Consider the following 18,641-nt stretch of genomic DNA (forward strand, 5'->3'; position numbering starts at 1 on the left):
GGAGAACAAACACAACGAATTTACTAGGCTCAGTGACATTTTCAAAAATACCAGGATTGGAAATATACTGAGGTCTAATATACTGAGGTCTAATACACTGAGGTCTAATATGCTGAGGTACAATATGCTGAGATCTAATATACTGAGGTCTAATATGCTGAGGTATAATATGCTGAGATCTAATATACTGAGGTCTAATATGCGGATGTCTAATATGCTGAGGTCTAATATGCTGAGGTATAATATGCTGAGATCTAATATACTGAGGTCTAATATGCTGAGGTATAATATGGTGAGATCTATTATACTGAGGTCTAATATGCTGAGGTTTATGCTGAGATCTAATATACTGAGGTCTAATATGCTGAGGTATAATATGCTGAGATCTAATATACTGAGGTCTAATATGCTGAGGTATAATATGCTGAGATCTAATATACTGAGGTCTAATATGCTGAGGTTCGCTCTGCTCTACCTTTTAATCTCATGCTTGGCATCTTGGCAGCCGCACTGAAGGCTTAAAAAAGTCTCTAACAATCGCTCTTTTGACTGCTTCCCACGATCACTGATTTTTTGAAAATGTCAAAAACGCATTCACTTGTCCAAATGTAAACTTGGCCTAATGTTAATCAACTTGCTGCTCTCCTAATCCTAACACGATTTTGTTTTTGCTTGCATTTGGTTTTTACTTCAATTTTTTATTCTATTTTATTTTTAATTTGCTGTACAGTTGGGGCATACATGCGTCAGCACTTGTTAGGGTTTTGGACAGTGAAGCAGTGCCTTTTCGAGGCCCGTGTGCCCTTTAGAAGATACATTGCCTAATCGGATACTTGTTTAAAGAACTAAGGGTTCCATGTTATTTTGCCGAAATGAATTACTTCAAAGTTATTTACTACGAAGGCATTGCTTCGAAAAATGGCTTAATTGTTTTATTTTCTTATTTGCAGGCGCCCCCCCAAACACCCTTTCCCCTTCACTACCACCTCTACCCCAAACCCTTCCCAACCCCCTAAACTGCTTAACCCGCCACTATATATTCCAAATTCAAAGTAATTCAAAGTAATGCCTTTCACGTGAATTACTTCAAAGTAATTATGTTCGTTTAAACAACGGGAAACCGAAGGCGGAGGACTGAGAAATAAACCAATATATTCCATGTTTGAACACCAAAGGAATTTCAGTCCCTTTTGTTCACCCTATTGACACGTATGAACAGCCCTCGTAGCCTCCCTTTCACAATGTTCACTAGTGTGATCTTACATATCAAGGGCACTGTCAGCCCCAGTTTTTGCTGTAAATGCATTTTAGGTAGTTTGTCCTGAATCTAAATGTGAGGTAAATTACCTATAGAGCGGCTCTTTGGTCCACTGGCCACTTATGGAGTACCTTTTGGTTTCCACCAGACGTTTTGCTTCTGAATCCGATATCCAGAGCGCTCCAACCCAGCAGTTTTTTTTTGTAGGAACCCTACTGCACCCTCCTAGTACTCCTGTTACTTTGAAGCCACAGCACCCCATGGATAGCAATTCCTCCCAGGTATCCATGGGGTTTTGTCCTTGTCTCTGTGCATACACGCTCACCCGACCCCAGCTGGGCCCTTTGACGCTGACTGCGATCTTGGGGCAGATATTTAAAAAGCCAGGCTGCTCCTCCCTGGATCCTTTACCTCTGTCACATTCATTCAATTTCCGTGAAAATTATTGGGCTTCTTAAAGTTTAATTTGGTAAAAAGCATTTTCAGTGTACCAATTGAAATTCAAGATGTAGTACTGTATTGGTTTTCCTTTTTACCTTAATTGTAGCTACCGATTAGTGCAACAAGAGAGGGTCAATGGATCCTTTCTGCGGGGCTGGGACCTCGAATAACCCTTATATTTATGACACGCTTTACGAATGAGAACTGCAGAGACAACCTGCTACCTTAGAAAAGCTCTGCAAGACTGTTTTGTCTAGTCTGACCTTGGAGGAAGCTATCCCTCGGCCACACTCCTTCTCTGCTTCATTCACCATACTCTCAATAAACAAACCAGAGCCATTCTGAAAGCGAACCTTCTTTATTGTCTCCAGCTTGTTTCCCGAGGTCCAGTAGCCCCTCCTCTTCCTCCCTCCTTTCCCTGTGTCCTTAACTTCCTGTTGCCTCCTTAAGGTGGCTCTCCCCTTAAGGTGGTCCCGTCCCATTTCATGTCACAACAGAGGCCTACTCAAACAAGTTCTGACAGGATGGTAGTGAGTGCAAAGGTGGACTTTTTAACATTAAACTAGGGTTCCGTGACGTCACCTTTTGGGACCCTGTTCCATTTCAGTAATTATCAAAAAGAGATGGGCAAAACAAGGGTATGAAAGCCACCGTGCATCATCGTGCTTGTGCTGTTGCTGTGTACTCACCATAAAAGGGAGGTGCCATCAGAAGAAGGCAGCTCATCAGTTGGGCAAATGCTGCGGTGAGATTGAGTGCGCCCATCTTCCTAAGAGACCCAAAGATGCGTATGCCTGAGCCGTCCATTCTTCTGGCGGATGGAAGACTCTGTACATAAAAACAAAGGAATGAGAACTATGCAACGTTAAGCACAGAAAGAGAACCAAAGGAACAAAGGAAAGCGAGTCCAGGCAGTGCTGCTCATTTAACCCCTGAAGTGCTAAGGACGAGTAGGCTCGTCCTTTTGCATAGACTTGATTAAAGCTCAGCAGTTAAGGTTAAGCAAACGCTATTGCCCTTCACGGCCCAGGTCACAGCATGCCCAAGGGGCCTGATTCACACAAAAACACAACACAGCTAAAACAGTAGCCTTTGTCTAGTGTGTTTTTAAGAAAAGAGCAGATGAACATATTAGGGGATTTGTGCATTTCATGGGGGCTGCACGATATGCTGGTCAGCCTCCTTACTTAAGCATCCTCTACACTAATGTATGAGAGAGGATTCAGCACTTTTGCAGGTGCTGGCAGCGCATTTCACAGTGACAGGCTCATAAGTGGCCTGCAACTGTAACATGTGTGTAAAGGGAAAAAAACGATTTCTGCGCCTGTTTAAGGGATAGAAATGTAAGAAGGAAAGCAGTGCTTACTTTAGCCCCTCTCCTCCCCATGCCATACATATCCCCTTGTGCCTTTTCCAAAGAGGCACAGTAGTATATGTATTATTATTTTTCATGCACTTCACAGCTCGGTCCCTTAGTGACCGGGAAGCGCTTCTGAAGTGCATGAAAAGTACCCCTCTCATCTTATGGTTTTTGCAATTGCCAACAGGGTTTGGGAGAAAGAGCCTCTGTACACAGCTGTGTGCGCACTCGTTATAAACATATTATTAGGCCCATTATGAATCAGGCGCTACATTTTTTTCAAAAGTCAAGTGGATGCACTAGTCTGACAAGTTGCATGAGCACTTTTGGTGAATTGGGCCCAATGTTTTAACATCATTTGTCAAAGGCTTGAGTAATGTACCAGATCATTTCTCGTTTGTGGTATTATCCTTGTTGCGCCAACTGATTAAAAATCACAATTCCATTTTTTCAATTTTTATCCTGTTGCTTTATTCCAAGCTTTCAATAGGGTGCCTACAAGGTTGTTTTACACACTTAATAGCTTGCAATTCTTGTTTATTGCATAGTTTCCATTTTATGACTCTCTTTTTTGACTCTCAACACTGAACTTTGTGGACCCTATTTCTCCACTCACCTGAGCAAAAACCAAAGGAAGAATCCTATGTACATAAAAGTCAGCACACACGCCTAATGAGTAGAAACTAAAACCACTTCTCCATGACACACACAACAGGCACCACGAGCATGGGCCTTTTTCAGTCTCTACTTACCGGCTGCCAGTGCACCTAAGACCTGAGACGGAAGGCGCAGCAACCCACGGTTCCAGGTGCTCAAACATCTTGTATCTTCATGTGCAAGAAGAGATAGTCTTATATAACATGTGTGCTCCACAGGGGAGAGCCATGTGCAAAAAGAAATAGTCTCATATGACACGTGTGTTCCACAGGGGAGAACCATGTGCAAGAAGAGATAGTCTCATATAACATGTGTGTTCCACAGAGGAGAGCCATGTGCAAGAAGACATGGGGCCTCATTACACGGTAGGCGCTAAGGGATTACCGGCACCAGTAAGGTCACCGGTGCCGGAAATCCCTTAGCACCCTACTTCGAGGTCCCTCAGTGGGTCCCGTCCTTAACGCCTGGTCTGACCAGGGGTTAAGGACCAGACCAGCTGCGGGACTTCAGAGCTAATAACAGTATCGCAAATTGTGGTACCGTTATTAGCTCCTTCCCCATTCCCATTGAGCCCTCTTAGGGCTCAATGGGAATGGGGAATGGTATTTGGAATGGGGACTTACCTGGTCCTCCAGGATTGGAATGACCCGGTAAGTCCCCATAGCGTACCCGGTATGCGGTAAGGGAGTAGCCATGCCGCTAATAGCGGCATGGTTACCTCCTACTGTGTAATGAGGCCCATAGTCTCATGTAACATGTGTTCCACAGGGGAGAGCTGTGTGCAAGAAGAGATAGTCTCATATAACGTGTGTTCCACAGGGGAGAGCCATGTGCAGGAAGAGATAGTCTCATATAACATGTGTGTTCCACAGGGGAGAGCCATGCACAGGAAGAGATAATCTATATAACATGTGTGTTACACAGGGGTGAGCCTTGCACAGAAAGAGATAGTCTATATAACATGTGTGTTCCATAGGGGAGAGCCTTGCACAGGAAGAGATAGTCTATATAACACGTGTGTTCCATAGGGGAGAGCCTTGCACAGGAACAGATAGTCTATATAACACGTGTGTTCCATAGGGCCATATGCAAGAAGAGATAGTCTCATATAACACTTGTGTTCCACAGAGGAGAGCTATGAGCAAGAAACATAGTCCACATAACACTTGTGTTCCATATGGTACAGCTTTGCGTATTGCATTGGTGGGGGAAACTTGGTTAGGGGGAGTCAACCTTAGAAATCTGGTTGGATGGCAGGGGTCTGGGACGCGGCAGTCAGATGAAGTATAAGGGGTCGCTTGCTGATATTTTGTTGTCACTAGAGCAAAGTGACATAGATTTGGGCTGGCAGACCTGTTGTGGGTAAGGTGTTGGTTTGAGGTCCTTGTGAAGTTCCTTATTTGTCCCCCCCAGTCAATATGTCTCACTATTTCATCGGGTTAGTGAGGGGGTACGCACTTTGTCTTAGACGCTAGCTTTACACTAGTACTCGCTATTGTATCTACAGAAGACCTATCCATGCATCTTCTTTACACTTTCATTTTAGTTTTTAATACGTGATGCTATTCACTTGTAATTATATCGAATTATACTATTGTGCTATATTTTTACTTTCTATAAACCATCCAATAAAAGAAGGGGTGATCTGCCGTGAAACATTACAAAAGTGATATTATTACATTTGTGTAGTGTTGCCAGAGTAGGAGACGTGACGAGGGTTTGAAGTGTACTTCTCGCACCCTTAGATAACAGTCCTTTCTGCTTTACAGTTGGCTCTATTCAATGAACCGAACAAATAAACATCATTTTATATTTGGAGGGAGACACAGTACTTGTTTGCCTGCCATGCAAGCCAACCACTTCCGCCAGCTCGGCCTTCCCCCAGGGAAACATTAAAACGGCCCTCGTGAGGAGCAGATGTAGGGGAGAAGGCTGGTCACACTCCCCTGGTTCAGAGGAAGCCTGTCACTGGCTGCTGGTGTACCACCGGCTCCTGGGAGAAGATCATCAAGGCATGAAGAGATAGCCTCATCACGACTTCGGCGTTACCGCCGGCGGTACCTACCGCCGAACTCTCTGGCGCTAATAGCGCCGGATCACGAGTTCGGCAGTAATGTAATCCCCATTCCCCATTGAGCCCATTCGGGAATGCCCCAGCTCAGAGCTGGGGCGAAATCCGCCGAAGCCCTGATTTGTTGGACCCTTAAATCCGGCGGTAATAGCGCGACCGCCAGATTTAAGGGTTACCACCAAAGTCGTGATAAGGCCCTAGGGACACTGCATAACCTTACACAGCTGGCCACATTCAGAAACCCAGCCATCCTTCCTCCTCACCAGACCTGCAATTCTCTGTCAGACCTCAAGCTCCTAGTTTAGCATATCGTTCATCTATTGAGTCCCAAGGCGCGTGAAAATGTGCGTGCACATAATGAAATCTGCACTGGTGCGTCTATAAAAAAGGTTTTTACTGTTCCTTTACTTTTATTTTAAAAAGAAACCGTTCCGGAATTGTTTTGTTTTAAATTAAGTGTAGGAAACAGTTGTAACAAGTGCACTGCACTGAACATTCCCTTAAACAGCGGGTGGGGTTTGGCTTGTGCGTGGGAGGTGGCGCGGAGATGCGGTTTGTGGGGAGCAGGCCAGCAGGGAACACAGTTCCACTACTTCTTTGTGTACACTTTGACCACTAGCTTCAGGCAGAGTCCACTCACTTGTGCCCCTCTAGATATGCCTCATGAGCCTGTTCCTGCCATCTGAGGGTCTTACCACGCCTTGTGCTTTAGTACTCCAAGATGCAAAGTTGGTTCCTGAAGAAAAGGAGGGGGAAAGGGGAATATAGTGAGTGCCAGTTGATGTAATAAAAAAAAAATAATTTGCATCTCACACCTACTAACAGACATCAAATTCAAAGAGACCCTACAATGGATCGCACTGATTGTAAATCAAGTAGCTCACTAGAGGACAAGGGGGCGGACGTGTGTGTGCGCGTACTCGCGCCTGGCGCTTCTCTGCCTCTGCTGTGGCTGTTCTGTGCCTGGCCCCATCTACTTTTCTGATTTTGCTGGGACAGTCAAGGTTTCCTCCCCTCTGTCCCCGGTATTCAGGAAAGAGAGCGACACCAGTGATTTATCACGATTTTGCCTCGAGCAAAAAGACCTCAGGATCTGCTACTCGACCATCCTCTCCCTCGCTGTCAAAGCGCACATTGGAGAGACTTTCCCTAAAGAGGGGAAGTAGTGGATTAGCATTTCTATATATTTTTTAAAGTTTCTTTTTGACCTATCAGCAGCCAGTTGTCCTCTCAACCTTTTGGCGCCCCTAAAGTCAGTTTCTCACATTCTTTTGCAAGGGAGATCCCATTTTAGTCAATGAAGATCTTGACACTCCAGTCGTCCAAAGGCCTAGAGCTTGTGGCAAGAAGGAGAAAACATTGGCAATGCAAACAGTTTGTGTGTTTGTGTAGACATAGGGAAGGCCCTTGCCAGGCACAGCCATAGTGGTATTAACTACCCATTGTTGGTATGAGGTGCAAAATGGTGTGAGTACTTCAGCACCTAATAGCAGTACCTTGCAAACACGCAAAACATATGCACAAGCCACAAATGTTGGCTTTGACAATGCTTGTTTGAAACAGGACTTCAGTGAAGGACATTCAGGGTGTTTATATATCAAGTGGCTGAAGGATGGCCTGGAAAGACATTTTTATTATATCATTACAACTCCAATTAAGTAATTAACTCTCAGAAGAATGCTTTGAACAAACACTGGCAGGCACTTTGAATGCAGAGCCTGATGGTAAGGCTTGAATAAAGTGAGCTCAAAGAGTTCCCATGAGGCAGTGTTTTGGGTCTGCAGACGCAGGAATGGGTGGAAATGGCCATAGGGATTAGCATGGCCAGGTGCAGGCAATGAGTGAGCACATAACCAAGCGACACCTAGAGATGTGCCCCTCCTCTGTGTCCCTCCTCATATGCCATTCCTGCCTATCTGTACTCTAATCAATAGTTTTGGCTTATAGGTGTCGCAAGTGACACCTTATAGCCCAAACTATAAAGAGACCAAAGCAGGTGACACCATCCAAATTAGGGCAACTGCGAAGCATAGTCCAACGTGTATGAGCCAGTACCAATCTCACTAAACTTTAAAATGGATTCGTGTTGTTACTTTGTTTCAATATCTTTCCTTGTTTAAATAAATAAATAAAATTCATGCAAGCCTCAATATTGACCCGTCCAGGGAAAAGCTGTCCCTTATAGAAGATGTACTGGATTATTGTAGTGCACTGGTGATAATCCCAGTGGACAGGCCAGTTATGCATTCTACACCCAGTCTGTGAAAGAGGGAGAGAGGGAGAGTGCTGGGGGGGGGGGGGGCGGGGGCAGGAGTGGGGGGATACGGGTACTGGAAAAGATAAAAGCTGGGGTAACGACCATCCAGCAGAACCTGACAAAATTGTTATGTGCGCCCCCAGCATTGAAATGCAGGTCCAAGATGTATTTTCTGATCCAATGCAGGGAGTCTAGATGAATATGTTGTGGTCCACTCCACAACAGGATCGTAAGGGGCCCTATGAGCATAATGATTGGAAGGGGCACTATGAGAGAGAGGATTGGACGGGACAATGTAAGAGAGAGAGAGATAAGGGGGGGGCTAGGAACGTGCATTATGAGAGAGAGATGTTGGATGGGACAATCTGTGAGGCAGAATGGGCGGGAACACTGAGGAAATCGGGTCACATCTTGGAAGTCAATTTGCTGGGAGCTAAAGGACGCTTTACACGGTGCTCTGCACTCAATCCCTTTCATGGAGCTGGGGGTAAAGGAGTTGTAACGAGGACGGTTAAGTGATCTGGATGGAGACGGTATACTATTCACTCAGAGACACAAAAGGTCATATAGGAGCAAGCAGTCAGGAACAATAAAGCATCCGTAAAAGGGACGTGGTGGACAGCAGAAGAATCGAATGGGGACCTACACTGCTCCCCTGTCTTACTGCTGGTTCCAGTTCGAACAGGGGGCTGGAGAACGTCCTCCTTGTGAGTCGCCCGCCTCTCTGCTCGCCTCTCTTGACCCCCGCATGCCGGCTTCTGGAGTCAATGGACAGACTGCGAGCTATCGCCACACATGACCTTGCTTCCTCACCGTCTTCTGCTGGTTCCGGGTCAGCCGCTGTATGTGAGCATGTGAGGCTACAGCTGGAATGGACTGTCAGTAAGATGTTTATGATGACAGTACAAGAACATGTCAGGCTGCACATGACCATGTCATGGATCTGTCTTGCTGTGTAATGGAAGTTGACGGTAATCCGCGGGTTCTAGCTGGGCTTGTCAGTTTCACCTTCGCATGCAGTACCGAGTACCCCGGCAGATGAAGGGATATTTGCTCAGTGCACTATTGCCAGTACTGTGGCCTCATGGAAGAGCTACTGGCTCCGTGGCTTGCTAGAGCTGGAGATTTCACAGCCTGGGAGCTAGGGGGAGAGCTAGCTTCCTGCCGCTTGAGCCTCAGGATGCCTCTGGGATGCACGGAGCCTCTCTAGTTTGGAGACACGTTTCATCGTGCATTGCACATAGCTCCAGGCACAATGCAGCAAATCCCAAGTTGAATGCTTTTTTCCAAGGGGAGCCAGTGCAAACATAGCAGGCCACCTATAACACTTGGTATTGGTCAGGAAGCAGGAAGGCAGTGGCATTCTGCCGGGCCTGAAATATTTCAGTTCGATTTGCTGGGGCTCTCAAATAAATGCCATGCACATTGCCCAGCCAGGACAATACTAGATGGGGCATAAAACGCTGCACCTGTCACAGCATGACAATACCTGATCACATGTCATGTTGTTTTACATGGGATTTATATGGCACAGATTGTCATGTTGGGTGACCACTGATGCACTGGTCTCTGGTAAAGATGTACAGAATGCCTCTCTGGAGTGAGTGAGGTGAAAGGGCCTGGTCACACCATGATGTAATTATCATCTCATGGCTTTACCTTGACGTTGTTTGAGGTTTTTTACTCCTCCCCTGTTAATGTCCCCCTGCCACTGTGACTGGTGCCTGGTCCCCTATGTGCCTTACAGGGGCCAGGCCCTCGTTGTCCGGTCTACTCCAGCACCCTTTAACCAGCACTTGCTGTCGGGCACCCTTCCCTGACTAGCCTGAAACTGGTCCACTGTCCTCGCACTAGCTGATCCTTACCACTGTTTACCCTGGAACTTGCGCTCTGGGGCTCCTCTCAGCACTTCCCCTGCCCCTGGGGGCCCCTGCCTTCCTGCACTTCTCCCCTCCCTTCTTCCCTTATCCCAGCCATTCCGCCCTGACCTGCCCTCTCCCCCTGCACCTATTGTCACTGCACTTGCATGATCTGAATGCCACACGGCCTGGTAGGACCATTTACCGTTATTGTTCTTTTTATCCTTCGTCCTCCCTCCCCCATTGTCTTGTGACGCCTGGAAACACTTGTGTATAGGCGCCTTACAAATGTCTTATGAATAAATAAATACATTCGAGTTTGCAAATACCACATGATGGCGGAACCTGCAGAGTTGGGGGTGTGTAGATCATATGAGGAAGTATCTGGCATATGAGCTACCTTGGCATATGGTGCTGCTATGTGGGTATAACTGGCATATGAAGACTATGCCACATCTGTGCCTTTGCCTCACACATAAAGCGGTACCTGGACCTAGGGTGCTATCACATGCACATATCAGACTACACTGGCATATAAGTACTTCAGAATAAGAGTGACACTTAGAATATGAAGTATTTACCTTCTAGAAAGCAATTTGTGGTGGGTGACATTTTACTGAGCGGAGCAGAACAGGTGGAATCGCCCCTCTCCCTGATTCCAAGAATCCTGCTCCACTTTCTAACAGCAGGGAGAGGCGGGCCAGATGAGTCATGATTGGCTAGAATGCCCCTCATTCCAGCTAATCCAGTGGCTGAAGCATTCAGGCCTCCTTTCTAGTTGATGTTGCCACGTCAAGGCACCCTGAATGATATGGCCCTATTGTCCGAAATCGCAGAGTGCCTTTAGTGGCTAAATATTAAAGGTCTGCTTCAAGGGGAGTTTTCCAATGGGATAGGGCCATTATAACATACTTATGTGAATCAGGATCTTAGACTCTCAGCTAAGGTGGACATCTGCCAAATGTGCGTGCTGGTTGGGAGCCAAACCCCAAATTCAGTGCCACAGCCATAGTGCCGGAGAGGCAGATTTTGCACCCAAGTCAAACCACCATTACCATATGACGTTCCAAAAACATGCATTTTGCCCACTGCTACTAGCGTATAAGGGCTGCACTTGGACAAGTGAGCCTGTGCTACTGGATGCAAGGTCATATCTGGTCATGTGATGGCTGTTAAAGAACATGTGAGGCTCCATTTCTCAAAAGATGGCAGCACTTGATGGATGTAACTGACATTTAAAGGTTATACCAGATATATGATCAGCGTACCTTTGCATACAATGTATGTATCTGGGTATAAGAGGGCCGTACTGTGAAATGTAAGGTTACGCTGTACCAACGACCCCAGGACATATGAGACTGCACCTAGCATATTAGACTGGACCTGACATATGATGCTGGATAATGATGTAATTCTTATGAACTGTTCTGGGTTGAGACCACTAGGCTTAATGTATTCACTGTCCTATCTATAGACCATACAACATGAGGTGCTGGCGTGTGGCTATCCTGGTAATGCTTCAATATACATGCCAACATGCACCATTCCAGTCGGGAGATGGTATTCCAGTCCAGGTTTTAACTTTACCTTCTGGGACTTGTAATCCGCCTTTTCACCATTATAAACCAGGGCTACAAGTCCCAAAATGCAAAGTTAAAAGTGTGACTAGACTAGCATCTCCCCGCTGAAATGGGGCATGATGGCAGGTCTGATTTAGGGAGTAGATAGGTAACCATCAGAGCATTGCCACGGCTGCAGGAAACAGGCACACGTATAGTTACAGGAGAAAGCCAGTATTCAGTGAAGTCTTCTTGCAGGTAGTGAGGTTAATGCCTTTAATGCTGGTGGGAGTTGCTGGACTGGCTGGTGCTTCAGTAGACAGGAGACAGGGTGCAGTGTGAGGTTGAGGAAACCTAGCAACCCCCAGTGACAGTATCAACTATGTGCGTTCTAGTTTCTCCCCCAAAATATTGGTAGTACTGGAGGCTGATGGGCGCCATGGTTAACGAGGACTTCACGTGGTCTGGAAAACCAATAGTGCTGAATCGAGCTATACTAGAACTCTTACATTACATTACAAATGCCCCAATTCTGCAAAAGACGTCTAAATGGAGGTAAGGTACGCAATAGGCGAGGAATGAATTGCATAAAATGACCCATGACCGAGTGTGTTTGGAAGTTACATACTCTTTTATCAGAAACATGCGCTTGGATGGTCACTTCTATCATAATAGACCATGCTTACATTTGCTAGTGTTTAGATGTTGACCCTTGAAAAGCATTAGGATTTCCCAAATCTTTTAACAAAACCTTCTAATTTTGCTGGTGGTGAATCTGTGCTGAGCAAATATCTGTCTGTAACCTGAAATGGACAAGCTTGATCCTTGGTGGAGTAACTCAGCCTTTTATCCTTGTGAGGTCAATACATTGAGTAGCACTGAAATGGGCAATAGTAACATCTGTTATTGCTAGTGTAATGAAACAGCAAGAAGTGGAACAGCAATCCTAGATTTAGGATCAACGTGATCCGACAGAGGCTGAATGTCCCGCGTCCAGAAAGTTTGCATGAGAAAGGTGCAAACTACCAAAGGTTTGCACCTTTCTCATGCAAAAACACGTACATACCCACACAGCCACCCATGCCAACAACACACCCACAATACACCCAGGACACAACCCCACCCACACCCCAAACATAAACAAACCCCACTTACCTTCTTCTTCACGCTGGGTCCCTGCAGCGCCAGTTCCCTTTCACTTCCGTGCTGAGGAACCGGCGCTGCAGGGTCCTTTTCTTTTTTATTTTTTTTACGGAAGGCGGCAGGGGTGTCCCCCGCATCCCCCGCTCACTATACTGCAAAGTATAATGAGCGGGAGGATGCGGGGGACACCCCCGCAGCCCCGTTTCTTTTTTTTTTTACAATGTTACCACCAAAGGATCGAACTTTTGGTGGTAGCATTTTTAGAACTTTTGGTTCATGCGAGCCATTCTATTCGGTAAAAAGGTACAATACCTAGATATATACATTCATGAACAGTGTCACTGATTTCCCTGTCATCACATCTTCTAAAATTCTGCCCAGCGCCCAAACCTAGTACTGTTTGAGGAAACATTATCTCTGGAATTAAGAAGCAGGAACAGCCCATTCCCCCCAATGCAGTCCATTGACATATGTCATATTCACACCTGGGCAAGGGTGCTCAGCCAATCTGGTGGCTGGAACAACAGGCGAGAATGCACAGTCTCTGCCCGCTGTTTCCAGCCACCCGAGGCCCTTCCCCAGGTAGCGCCATCTTTTTTTGAGGGGGAATGTGGGAAGGCAAGAGGGAGCCTCTCCCTGTTGCCTGCCCACCTACCCACTCCTCAAAATGAAACAAACCCCTTCCCTACCTATCCTCCCCACTTAGCTGCTGGACCAGAGCTTTGTGGTCCTTGTCAGGCGCTCCTCCCACTCCAAGCCACTGTCATAGAAATGGAAAAGGGATGTAGTCCCTCTTACGATGGTGGCGGGCCATCTTGTTTTTTTTCACGCACCAATCTCCTTAGGAAAAATAAATTAACTATTTTCACCCTGGGGTGCAAATGGCAATCATGCACCAGCAGGGGGACAAACAGGCCAGTAACAGCCCGCAGCCCTCACCAAGGTGCTTGCTTTGCTCAGGCCAGCCATGGATTGGGCTGGTGTGCCATTACCGACCATGCATACCCACTGCTGGGCCCTGATTGCTACAGTCATTTTATGATCACTTCCAAATTCTGAAGCTGTCCGAATGAGTGTAATATATGTCATGGTTGCAAATACTTTGAAGTTACGGTGAGTTTTGCGAGAAATGCAATGATCACCAAGAAAAGTGGGCAGTATAAACTTAATAATTGAAGCATAAAACACTTTTAACACAGGCATATTTGTCGGATATAAAGATGTGTGGCAGTTCTTAGGTTCCCACAATGGTTTTTGATTGTACGCAAAGCTGCCAGGAAACCTCTGAAGTGTACCTGCTCCCTTCCCCTTTCTCAGAGTGATATTTCAAAAGACTACAGTAGAATTATACCAGACTGTACATATTGGACATGGAACCTTCTATCACAAAATAATGTTTATGGTTTGTCTACATTTTGATAATGTGCTTTGCTCTGTAAAACAACTAATTTTCTCATAATGTCTAAGTATATACTGGAAGTGCTAATTACACAATGAACAGTGCACACATTTAAAAAGATCCAGTTTTCAAGGTTAGCACAATCAAATGATGACCCTTTTTTAAAGCTTAGTTTGCCGAGAACGCACCCTATATTTTCTCTCAAAGTGTCCTTTCTTTTCATGTTCACTTTGAAATCAATAATCTGTTTCTTCAATGTGCAGCATATTTTTCACATTATGCACCATCACTAATATTTATTAGAAAAAAAAGAAAATAACAAATGCAGTTGTAGACCCTGAAGCCTGATCATCTGGTCTGTTCAAAGGTCTGCGAGACCCCTTGCCTTGCCCGGCAAAGCTTATCCAAACCCCCCTCACTCCCTCGGTTATGGATAATTCACCCTCATTGTGGTGTCAACATTCCTATAGGGCACATGCGATAACAATGTAGGTCTCCACTTATCAGGGAGGGCCCCGCCTTAGGGGATGTATCTGTTGCTGAATCTCTAACTCTGCACTGAACCACAAAAAATAGTGCACCCCTTCCTAATTTGGAGCTACCCTTATTGTTCTCTGGTTGCACTGCTGTCAACAGTTGCTTGGGTGACTCAAGCAGACATGCACCTAACAGCACAACTCTCACCCACAGAGAGATAGAGACACAGAGTGAAACAGAGATAGAAAGAAGGGGAACAGAGAGCAAGCGAAAGAGAGAGAGTACGCTTGATTGATTTATTGATTGATTGAGTATTAATAATGCACCTATGCATAATGTGTTTCAAGGCACAACAAGACAAGAGGGTGTGGGCAGGGAGGAAAACAAAAACAGTGATCCTACTAGGCCTTGTGATGTTTGGAACGTGCAAGTGCAATAAGAGAAGTGCAGGGGAGAGGGGAGGTCAAGGCGGACAGCCTGTGGGAAAAACAAGTGCCAGGGGAGTCCAGGTGGACAGAGCCAGGGAAAAGCAGAGAGTGCATGGGAAGGAAGGTCCACAAGCTCAGTGCGAGGTAACGGGCTGGAAGGGCTACATGGGGGCAGGTCCAGCCAGGCAAGGGAAGGGGGGCAGGGCCGAAGAGCAGTGTAGGTTGAGGGGGGCTTGGGGAGACCAAGTGAAGGGGTATACTGAAATGGGGGCCATTTTGTCCTGAAGACTCTGAAGGAACGAGGTAGACAGTTTTAGAAACAGACAGGGACATTAGCAGGGGAGGGGGAGAGGGAAGGAAGAAGATAAAAGGAAGGTATTGAGACACTACTGGAACCTAAGGAGATCCGGCTGAAATCTGAGAGGGGCAGGGAGACGGTTCCAGAGGGAGGCACCTTCGGCAGAAAGGATCCAACCCCCACTCTCTGCTTGGAAAAGCGTATGATCTGTAGGGAGTTCGAGATAGATGACAGAAGGGCTCTAGCAGGGAGTTATTTAGGGAGAGAGAGTTGGATGTAGAGGGGTTCCAGGCCACAGAAAGTCTAGTGGCTGATACAAAGGGTTTTGAACTTGATCCTTGCAGCAACCATGAGCCAGTGGAGAGATTTTAGGGCTGGTGAGATGCAGTTCCTGGGCTTGAGGCCAAGGATAAGTCTTGCAGTCCTTTTCTGGATTAGTTGAAGAGGGGTGAAGGGAGTATTTAGGCAGATTGAGGGAGTGGCTTTTACAGTAGTCCAGCCTGGAGAGGACCACAGCTTTAGAGACATCGTGAGGAAAGGGAGAATGCCTCAGAGGAGGTCCACCTGAACGTGGGCGTATGATATGCCGGGGAAAGCTAGTCACTAAATAAAACATTATTATTACAATTTTACACATACAAAATATGTACATTTGGAGAATTGAAACATTTGCCACAAATGCAAAGGAGGAATGAAAGCAAAATTAAACTAATCAATAGAACTGGAATACTATTTAAGTATCCCGAATATGTTGAGCGCATCACTGCAGCAGTCGGTGCTGTTTCCACTCCCTCTCTCTCTCCCGCTCGCACTCTCTCTCTCACCTTTCTCTAAAATCGAACATACCCAGGCAAAAGTATAAGGTCTTTTGCGTAAATAAATTGAGAGGACACTTAATTATTTCAATTTAAAGAAAATCCTTCGGACAGACAAAACATACATAAACGCTTAAAAATAACCTTAAGGTGAACAGGACCCCTCTCTGTGGCCAGACGCCGTCTCCAGCTCCTCGGGCCAGTCTCCTCTCTTCGTCAGCACTTCTTTGGTGGAGTCCAGGGGCTAGTCTCACTCGGCGAGAAAACAGCCGCTGCACTATTTGGGGTGTTCTGGCTTGCAGTTTCTTAATGCTGTTGTTTTCATACCCAACAGAAAGCCGCACGGCGAGCCCCCCCGCCCGATTGCCTACTGGCTGTGATCACTGACCCATGCTGTTATCAACCTGTGCCACACTGTTACACAAAGGGACGTAACATGTGGTGAAACAGACTATTTTCAACGTCACGGCAGAGTGGCTTTTACTCCCGTCTCAGGAAGGATTCCCTGGTATGGCGCGTGTGCAGTGCCCACGTGGAGAGGAGCTCAATTTAATTGTGAACCACCTGGGCTGCAGTGGTGCTGGACCAATCTTTAAAGTGTGGGATGCTGGCTGAGAACACTGCACATACATTATCGGGTTGTGAGCAATTATCATGTTATTGAACTAGCAAAGCTAGCAAACAAAGCAACACCTTTAGTGAGAACATGGCTGGGAGTGGGTTCAAATTAACACTTTCCTGATACATGGTTGTCCATCTATTTTAAAGCATGCTTGCTCAAATGTATGGCTAAAGATTGATGTGATGGGTTCCTGTAGTTGCTACAGTGCCTAAACTGTACTCCAGATCTCTTTTAGTGCTGGACGTTCATGAGAACTAATGGTACATGTGTAGGGGAAAATCAGGATCTAACCATGTGAAGCAACTCGAAATTGAATGTATTTCCAGCAGATCATATGGACCCCTCGTGAGTACACAGACACATTACCACGTCCGACATTGGCAAGAATTGCGGCAAGAATTCTTTCGTCGTTTGCAGCTGAAAACTCGTTTATATTCCCACCTGAATAATTGCCTAATTTGAAGCCTGTGTAATATAGCCTTAATCACGTCCATTTCGAAAGTTGAGACATGGTGGAAGTCCTTCTCAACATATATATCGTTCCCTAAGATTCACTAGAACTGTTGTGCATTTAAAAACTATAGCATACAGAATAGTGTGCCAGGAGAAAGACTACACTCAGAAATACACTGCATGTAGAAATATCGTCCCACAGTAGAACCGTGCAATATAAAAATGCCCCTAAGAATGCTGTCACATGGAACAATGTATCCCTGAATATTGGGCCATGAAAGAGGGCCTCGGATTATTGTGCATTATTCTTAGGTATCTGCTCCAATGACGAGATTCCTCTAATAGAACCTGCAACATAAAACCTCAGTATGTCATCCTGTCTAGCGGCATACATCAAAAGGACTGCATAGACAGCTCCAGCAGTGCCCTTACTAACACCACAAAACCCACATAGTGTTCTCTTCATAATGATACCCACAGTTATAAACTCAGATCTAGGTTTGCATAATATCCAGATTAACTCAGTTAATACCTTTCAATGTTCTCAAGAGGTCAGATAAACAATACATACTGATAAGATTTGTTATGGCATTTATAACGCGCCAATACACAAGTGTTTCAAGGCACGACGAGGCAAGGGGGTGGGAACAAAGGGATGACAGACAGCGATCCTACTAGGCCAGGTGTCATTCAGATTGTGCAAGTGCATGGGAAGGGGGAAAGGGAAAAGTGCGTGGGGGAAGGGAGATGGGAAAGTGCAGTACATGGGATAGTAGAATAAATAAGATAAATAAAAACGGCCAGCTGGTGGCAAGTGCAAGGTAAGTGCAGACATCATTGCTGGTAGGGGGACTGTAGGGATACAAAAAACAGTCCCCAGGTGCAGGGGTTGCCAGGGAGGCAGTGCAGGTGGACAACTGGCGGGACCTGGGCCCGAGATCAGAAAGGGTGGCCAGGTAACCAGTGCAGCTTCTGAGGGGAAGAGAAAGCAGAAGCAAAGAGGACGGTTTTGAGGTATTTCTGGAACCGGCGATGGTTCTTCTCACGTTTCAGGGAGGCAGGAAGGCTGTTCCAGAGAGAGGCCCCTGCCGAAGAGAGAGATCTACCACCAACTTGTTGCTTGGAGAAGCGACTGACCCTGAGGGTGTTGGAGGCGGATGAGCTCGAGAAGGAAGATATTTAGGAAGAGAGAGTTGAAGGTATTGCGGCCCCAGGGCCCAGAAGGCCTTGTGGACAATGCAGAGGGTTTTGAACTTAATCCTCGCAGCCACTGGGAGCCAGTGCAGAGATTTCAGTACTGGAGAGATATGATCCCTGGGCTTGAGGCCAAGGACAAGTCTCACAATCCTGTTCTGGATAAGTTGCAGAGGGAAGAGAGTAGAGGCAGGCAGATTTAGATAGATGCTGTTAGAATAGTCCAGCCTGGAGAGAACCAGAGCTCTGGAGACAGTGAGCTTCTGGGGAAGGAGAGGAAAGGAAGAATACCTTTGAAAGAGTCAAACCACCTGGTATTTGAAAACTTTCCCCATATTCGTGGACAGCTG

General features: G+C 46.1%; 1 protein-coding gene across 1 annotated transcript in view; it reads right to left on the reverse strand.

Moving 5' to 3' along the window:
- Window positions 1-16,263, reverse strand: part of LOC138568964 (immunoglobulin lambda-1 light chain-like) — a 54,585-nt gene extending 38,322 nt beyond the window's left edge. The window contains exons 1-2 of the mRNA XM_069646714.1: window positions 16,167-16,263; window positions 2,389-2,527 (exon numbers count right to left, since the gene is read on the reverse strand). Of these exons, the coding sequence (XP_069502815.1) occupies window positions 2,389-2,506 (118 nt within the window). The 5' untranslated portion in view covers window positions 2,507-2,527; window positions 16,167-16,263. The remainder of the gene's footprint in view (window positions 1-2,388; window positions 2,528-16,166) is intronic.
- Window positions 16,264-18,641: the final 2,378 nt, after the last annotated feature.

The sequence above is a fragment of the Ambystoma mexicanum genome, chromosome 2q (genome assembly GCF_040938575.1).
Source record: "Ambystoma mexicanum isolate Mex_15411 chromosome 2q, UKY_AmexF1_1, whole genome shotgun sequence".
Lineage (NCBI taxonomy): Eukaryota > Metazoa > Chordata > Amphibia > Caudata > Ambystomatidae > Ambystoma > Ambystoma mexicanum.